At 31.7% G+C, this 8933-nt stretch overlaps 1 protein-coding gene across 1 annotated transcript; it reads left to right on the forward strand.

The window, feature by feature from the left end:
• Positions 1 to 1251: 1251 nt before the first annotated feature.
• LOTGIDRAFT_123536 (hypothetical protein) lies at positions 1252 to 1815 on the forward strand (the record flags this gene model as incomplete). Its single annotated transcript, XM_009060746.1, has 2 exons — positions 1252 to 1395; positions 1435 to 1815. Coding segments are annotated over 2 exons (525 nt in total), but the record flags the coding sequence as incomplete, so codon positions are not given.
• Between the last annotated feature and the right edge of the window lie 7118 nt (positions 1816 to 8933).

Below are 8933 nucleotides of genomic sequence, written 5' to 3' on the forward strand. Positions count from 1 at the left end.
TTTGATTATGAATAACTGTCAGCTTTGAATTTTAAAAATATTGTTTGATTTATGAAGGGTGTTATTTGTTATAATTAATATCAGATAAAAACATAAGATAGTTTTTAGTTGTGTTTTATTTTATGCAATAAACTTCCTTTAATCTTGTTTAAAAAAACACACAGTAAACTAAAAAAACTGACATAAAATCACACTCCATTGTGTTAAAAATAATAAGAAAAATATCTTTTTGTATCTGACTGGCATTGTTGACATATTATATACATGATAGATTGGAATTTGAAATATGCAGTGTGTCTGTTTGGCTGACATAATTAATTAAAGATTCAATCAAGGTATTTCTCTGATTTTCTGGAATTATTTTTCACCAAATCATCTTCATCATTTTCATAATTTCACAGCTGAATAATTTTTAAATATTTTTCACATGCTTCAGCCACTTAAAGGGATCGCAAGGTTATCTAAACTTTTTATGTGTATTAGGGGAAATGATAGCATCAATTTGCACCATTCCAATTTTCAGTAAGATGTATGTTTAAAACTTCCACTTAAACCAAGTGCTTTATGACATAGCTATCGCAAATATACTCAGTTATTAGCAGCTTTTTCTTGAGTTATATCCGAGAGTGAAGCTTTTCTATAATTACAGGAACCACAGACATCTGACGGTAAATCGAAATGATGCAAATAGAAGCCATTAATGGCCCTGATACACATTTAAACCTCTATATAACTTTGTGCCTTTAAGCATTTTGAAAGTAGTTGTCTGTGTTATGTTAGTTTAAGAACACACCATCTCAGTTCAGATACAGCCTCTATAGCAAGTGTCTTTCAAGAGCAAGCATGACCTGTTGAAATATTATCAAGGTTAGAAGTCAGATCTATTAGATGTATAAGTTTTTTAGATTGAAATAATTGATTGTCCCAGCTGTTCACTGATTATTATAGTTTTTTTTTATCACTGTTATTATTTTCTTATTTCTAATCTGAAACAGGTATATTTCTATTAAATTTTATTGGACTAATTATAACTTGATTAGTGTACTGTGAATTCTGAGCATTTACAAGATTTAAGTATTTTCTTGTATTAAAGGGGTTGTGAAGAGGTTTTTCTAAAAATTTTATGTGTATTGGGCATACTGATAGCATCAATTTGCTTTTGCACCATTCCAATTTTCAATCAGACGAGTTTTGTTCCTGTAATTCAGCTAAAACTCTGCTTTTTATGACTAAATCACAAGGGCCTAAGTACTTTCTTGTATTAAGTTAGTACTTTCTTGTATTAAGTTAGTACTTTCTTGTATTAAGTTAGTACTTTCTTGTATTAAGTTAGTGCTTTCTTGTATTAGGTTAGTGCTTTCTTGTATTGACCTAGTACTTTCTTGTATTAAGTTAGTACTTTCTTGTATTAAGTAAGTACTTTCTTGTATTAAGTTAGTACTTTCTTGTATTAGGTTAGTACTTTCTTGTATTAAGTTAGTACTTTCTTGTATTAAGTTAGTACTTTCTTGTATTAAGTTAGTACTTCCTTGTATTGAGTTAGTGCTTTCTTGTATTAGGTTAGTGCTTTCTTGTATTAGGTTAGTGCTTTCTTGTATTGACCTAGTACTTTCTTGTATTAAGTTAGTACTTTCTTGTATTAAGTTAGTACTTTCTTGTATTAAGCTAGTATTTTCTTGTATTAAGCTAGTACTTTCGTGTATTAAGTTATTACTTTCTTGTAATAAGCTAGTATTTTCTTGTATTAAGCTAGTACTTTCTTGTATTAAGCTAGTACTTTCTTGTATTAAATTGGTACTTTCTTGTATTGAGTAAGTACTTTCTTGTATTAAGTAAGTACTTTCTTGTATTAAGTTAGTACTTTCTTGTATTAAGTAAGTACTTTCTTGTATTAAGCTAGTACTTTCTTGTATTGAGTAAGTACTTTCTTGTATTAAGTAAGTACTTTCTTGTATTAAGTTAGTACTTTCTTGTATTAAATAGTTGGCTAGTACTTCCTAGATATAATATACACATGCCAAGATTAATTTACTTGAATTCTTTTGAAATCAAACTATTTCCAATCATATCTTCTGACTTCTCATTTTCTATAGATTATTTTATACAGTATATAGACACAGCTTTATGTAACAAAAATCACTGATTAAAGTTTTATGCAACGTTTTGATACAGAATGGAAACATGTCGAAAGGTTGTATAAAACTTTAACCAGTGTTTGTTGTTCTATAAAGCTGTGTCTATATTATACCTACAATTGCTAAATGCTATTTAAACACTTTATTTTATATAAAATGATATATGTATTGTTTTTTCTCTATGTAGATAATAAGAATGATATTAGTGATGTCCAACACTAGGTAGGCTGTTTTTTTATGTTGGTGTACAATCTAACAAGCATATTTTTACTCATCCAGATCTGCTACAAAACAGGGGGCCCTCATTACATAGTGATCACGTCTTGTGTATTGTTGTCAATAAGAATAACAGTCTAACGTATCTCTCATGCTACTGAGTTGTGAGTTGCATTCAGAACTCATCACCACTTTCATTGTTCACACTCATACACAACAAGTGATGGCTATGGTGTGAGGGCCCCATTAGGTAGATTAAGTAATAGAAACTATAGAAACTGAACTTACATTGTATTGATAACTACTTTAGATACCGGTACATGAAAATAAATTGGACTGGACAGTTATTGTTTTGAATTAGACCTGGATGAGCAAATATATATCTGCTTAGCTTATAATTATATCAGATACGATAAACAGCTGTTACAGTCTCTTAATGGATGGGCTATAGTTGGAAAATCTTAACATCATTTGCCTAATTTTGTCAATAAAGTGGTGGCTGTAGGTCCTAATCTTGGTTGCATGCATCAATGCAAATTTTTACTTAGATGTGAGTGGTTTTGGGAACATTTAACAATAATTAGTGATATTTGATCAAATTAAATACCTGATACAGAATCAGTGGAGATCACAGTATTTTACAATGACATAATAACCATTTAATGCAAATTTTACTATGATGTGGTTTTGGGAACAATTGATAACAACATTAAATTATCATGTTTTAGGAAAATACAGTGGTGTTTTTAGTAGTGCTGGGTATCGTCAATCATGTCACGATACAATGCGTATCACGATATAAGGGTCACGATGCGATTCATATCGTGATGTGAGGTAATGGGATAAAAATTAACATTTTATCTTCATAGTAGTTCATAACTTTATAACTGTGATGTGATATAAAAATGCACTTTAAAATGTATCACCAAGTCTTGATACACAACATCGCAATACGATACAGGTATCGTGTAGTGTTGAAACAGTTAATAAATTTTACGAACCGGGTAAACCGTTTGTTACCCGGTTAATCCTGGTTAATTACTACAGATTATGAAAGGAGTCAAAAACCGCATTTGGAGCGGTAACTCACCGTTAACTCAACTAGAGTAAGTGTAAATGAGTACCCATGAAGATTTTGGCTAGTTCCCCGTGAATTGTCGGTACAAATCAACAGATACCAAACAACCCATTGAAGGATCTTCTTCAATGTAAGATTAAGAGCGGGCCTGGCAGAGTTCATACAGACTGGTGCCATTGTCACTCATTGCTACAGTCTCTAACAGATCAAAGGTTTTTATACCAGTTGCGGGGGTCAGTGTAATGAGTGTACCTCATTGAAGTCGCTGCGAATCAGTGTACTGGTTCCACAACTGGTATAAAACAATTGTCTCAATGAATCCGTACTCGTGAATATTAATAAGCTTGAAGCTGATTGACAGGCAAGACGAAACTAACAGCCAATTAGACGAGAGTTAATAAAAAATAATATGATCTTTATAACTGTTTTATTCTAAGCAGCTTGTACTCAATTGAAATAATAAAAATAATAAATTATTAAAACACATTTCTGCAATACAATAAAAATAATATCAAGATTCAATGAACCGTGGCGCGTGCCGAACATCTGATAATGATTACAGTGCTACAGTGCTTATTTGTTTAACCTAAGTAACATAACGGTGCACACAGCAACTGTCTACAAACTAAGACCATCGTGACGCGATTATCCAGAACGAGTAATTAATTGAACGTATATAAAAAAAAAGAGGCTTGATAATCTTGACCACAATTCTTGCAACCCGTTAGTGTTTAGATAATTGATACCCTATCTTGATTTATTAATCTCAATTATTCAATCAATAAAGATGTTTATTTACTAAAGAAAACAGCTTAAAGACTCATACAGTGACGAATTTTCTATCAAAATTGCTCTCTTTTTACTCCTTATAAAATTGACAGTTAACCGATTATCTCAAATCAGACTGGGTTAGCCGTGAAATACTACCCGAAATTGGTTCACTGATTAACCGTTTCAACATTAGTATCATGGCATGTCGTATCGTGATATATACGGTAGTCCTCTAAATGCTTCTCATGGCCCAGAAAGACACCTTTCATTTTTACCCCCATCCCTCCCCTCTCAGGCATTTCCTAGATACACCCCTGGGAGAAAAGAATTTGATTGATCTGATTAAACAACAGCTTTCTTCTTTCTGATGTGGAATTGGTTGTAAGTTTTCTATCAGTAGAAGCCATTTTCTTCCCATTGCCCAGTGTATGGTGAACAGATATACTTTCTGTTGGAGTTTCTGTCGTATGCTACAGCTTCAAGTGTTGTTACATTGTAACTTAGATCTGGAATCCCACATCCAGCCAGTTGACATCGAACAGCTGTTCTGTTCATTTGTACACACTTGGATTTCAACGGGCATTTCAGACTATGACAAGCTTTGTTTACAGTAGTTGGCCAACTGCTTCTAAGAGAATATACAGAGTTCTTGTCTTCATATCTACCAACTGCAGATCTGATATACCTTAACTCACATTTGATTTGACCAACCATGTTGAATGATAGACACTCTGAATGAGCAAGACACTCATGTACACATTCAAACAGACTGTTGACATACAGCACATGGTATATATATTTAGGAGCTCTTTGTGATGGATGGACTTTATCTGACAAACTGTCAGAGTTCTTCATACACATATTACTCAAACTAGGTGGAGTGTTTTGGTTAGTACCATTTACAAAACCCAGATCTAGCAACACCATCATTGTCAGTATTATCCAAACATTCTGCAACTTTATCATCAGCATCACTTGAGTGTAGTTTTGAAAATTTCTGAAAATTAAATGTAAATCGTTTATTTTTTTCATTAAATAAAGCAAGTTGATAAATTGTCATCCATGTAAATTTCACCTCTGTTTAACTATGATGGTCTTTGTAACAATTATTCAAGAATATAGACACAGCTTTATGAAACAACAATCACTGGTTTAAGTTTTATACATTTCGACATGTTTCCCCCATCATCCCTGTTCAATCTTCAGCAGCTATTAAGATTCTAGAAAGAGCAAGTCATGCCCTTGTAAAGGAAAAAATCCAGCACCATTGGAACCAAAAACAACATCTCGCCATCAAAATTTGAACAGCTATGTCAAGAAGTGAAAATCAACCGAACTTGAGAACCAAGCAAGAGAAGTCCAATAACCATCTTGGCCAAAAAATCAATAACTCACAACAGACCAAATTCAACAACCTAATAAGATGGAAAAACCATTCAAAAAATTTATCAACACAACCAAAAGAATGAATTCCTAATCTAAATTGTTATTAACCTAAGCCAGAAGAACCTTACAGATGAACATATAAACAGAGGCCTAAAGTCTTTAAGAAATTAACAAACTAAAAAACCATGATGACTTCATCGTCAACAAAGAACATGGCTAACACCAAATACCACTGTTAAAATAGTGCTCAATACATCAATTGTAGAGTGATATAGAAATACCACTGCTAAAATAGTGCTCAATACATTAATTGTAGAGCGATATAGAAATATCACTGTTAAAATAGTGCTCAATACATCAATTGTAGAGTGATATAGAAATATCACTGTTAAAATAGTGCTCAATACATCAATTGTAGAGATATAGAAATACCACTGCTAAAATAGTGCTCAATACATCAATTGTAGAGCGATATAGAAATATCACTGTTAAAATAGTGCTCAATACATCAATTGTAGAGTGATATAGAAATACCATGTTTCTCATGTTTCTTAATAATAAGTAATTGAAATTTTTCATAAAACTTTAACCAGTGATATGTATTGTTCTTACATTTACTAAATGCCATTTAAAGACTAAAATTATTCAAAACGATCTGGTTTAAGTTTAAGTCCATAAAATTGATATAACAATTCAAAATCTATAGTCACTGAGCAATCTTTAACTTACCTCTTAGATACGTGGCTGTTGACGACTGTGACTTTGATAATAATATTTCTTGGAATAACAATCTGAACTTGTCAAGAATAATCTTTAATAAACTCTAACATTAATTCAAATGATGTCCTACCAAACAATTCAATTTTGTGACTCTTTTTCAGAAAATTCTTCAAATGACAAACTGACTTTGTCAAGAATATTCTTTAAAGGAACATTACCTTTTAGTATAGACTTAAAATTTATAGTCTCAAATTTGAGAGTCAGAGACCTTTCAAGAAAGTTCCTGAGGATGAGGCCAAAAATGAGAGGCCCTTTGAGGTGGGCAGGCATGGGCCCCTAAAAGCCAATTGATTTCAAATGGCCTGAGAAAAATTTTCAATGCCTCTGATAACAGTATGTATTGATCAGTTGGACTTACCAGGTGCCATGACTAAAAAGAGAATCTCTTTATAACATGCTATTTCCAATCAAGTAAATAATTATTGAAAAACACTTCTAGCCATGTTTCAAAATTACACAGTTAAATGGAATATTACTTAGTTTTATAGATTTATTAGTTTATAGATGATTCTATTGTTTAGCTATGACACCAGGTAAGTCTTTTGATGAACAAAGACTAATTTTGGCCAAGTTTTAAATTTTTGAATTTTTTTGATCATCTTAAGAGGTAGTATACCTTTAAAATTAATGAGTTGAACTGTTTCATTCTGTTCATTCATTTGTGGAATGTTGATATTTTTATGATTATTCAATCAAAGATATTACTTATCAATATTTGATCAAGTTATAAAAACAAAAACTTAGTACTTAGTCTGTACATGTTTAAACATTTTAAATAGGAGAAAAAAAAACAATCAGAAGTGACAAAATGGAGCCCTCTATGACTGAAGTGAAGTGAGTTCTGGCCACAGTAAGAGCGTGTTCTTATCAGTAGAACGTATTCTACTCGCTATTGAATATCGAACGCACCTGATCATGCTGAAGGTCAAGGCTATCTCTACATGTAAACAAAGCCAGATGGTTGTTCAGTGAATATTTCAGATATATTTTTTTTTTTTTTCTTATGAAATCTAATTTTGAATTCAACATTTTTTCCACCTGAATTTTTGCCTGGATTTCAAAACTGCAGGCCTATCATTTTTTATTTTAATTATATAAAAATTAGAGGCACCTAGATTTATTTCCTTTGTTAGACCAAAATTTACAATAAAACAAAACCATATTCAAGGCTTATTTAAAACAAATATTGTATTTTGTAATTTTCAGGTATTCAGGCAATCGATGAGATAAATGAAGCACCAAAAACAAATTGTAACCAGCATAAAATTCAATTTTCATATTGATCTCTCTTTTTTTCAAGTTCCAACCATCAAAGACAACATGTATTATTCTTTGCAATGTAATAAAGTTTATAGAAGGCCTACAAATGATTTTTAAAAGTAAAATCAAAATCAATGACTTACTAACTATTAGATTACTTTTTTTTCTATGGATAAAAAAATTTTGTTCGCTCATAGCCTTTTTTTTTTCAAGAAATTTTGAAGAACAGAAAAAAATATTGGTATGGCCTAAAAATGAGTGATATTTGATAATTTTCAGTAAAACTACAATTCAGTTAAAGTCTTTGAATGGCATTTAACAATTGTGAGTACGATATATAGCACACAACAATCACTGGTTAAAGTTTTATGCAACATTTCGACGTGTTTCCCCCGTCGTCCTCAGGCACATAATGAGAAGAAGTGATGGGCAAACTATATATACATTAATGCTTATTAAGAACACACAAGAGATAAATGGTTTATTGATACAATTCAGTTGTTTGATTGAGCTGCTACTGCTTGATCACCAATAAAGGCAATGGATCACATCCTGGAAAAAAACGTAATTTAAATGCCTAATTTCAAAATCAGTGGAAATCACAGTATTTTACAATGACGTCTGGCCATTTAATGTAAATTTTTACTTAAATAGGAGTGGTTTTGGGAACATTTAACATTAATTATAGTTTTTGGGAATGTTTTATTCAGTACGTCATCATACATAAAAGTAATCAAAAATATTTGTAAGAATTTTGATTGGTCTTAATATAAAGTCCACAAGCTAAACTGCAAACCTGAAATCCAAAGCAACAAATTGAAAATATTGTTAGCTTTCTTCTTCCTGATGTGGAATTGGTTGTAAGTCATTTTGTTCCCATTGCCCAGTGTGTGGTGAACAGATATACTTTCTGTTGGAGTTTCTGTCGTATGCTACAGCTTCAAGTGTTGTTACACTGTAACTTAGATCTGGAATCCCACATCCAGCCAGTTGACATCGAACAGCTGTTCTGTTCAATTGTACACACTTGGAATTCAACGGGCATTTCAGGCTATGACAAGCTTTGTTTACAGTAGTTGGCCAACTGCTTCTAAGAGAAAATACAGAGTTCTTGTCTTCATATCTACGAAGTATATATCTTGTATTCCTTAACTCACATTTGATTTGACCAACCATGTTGAATGATAGACACACTGAATGAACAAGACACTCATAAATATTAATAAGCTTGAAGCTGATTGACAGGCAAGAAGAAACTAACAGCCAATTAGACGAGAGTTAATAAAAAATAATATGATCTTTATAAC

Source organism: Lottia gigantea (assembly GCF_000327385.1).
Source record: "Lottia gigantea unplaced genomic scaffold LOTGIsca_44, whole genome shotgun sequence".
NCBI lineage: Eukaryota > Metazoa > Mollusca > Gastropoda > Lottiidae > Lottia > Lottia gigantea.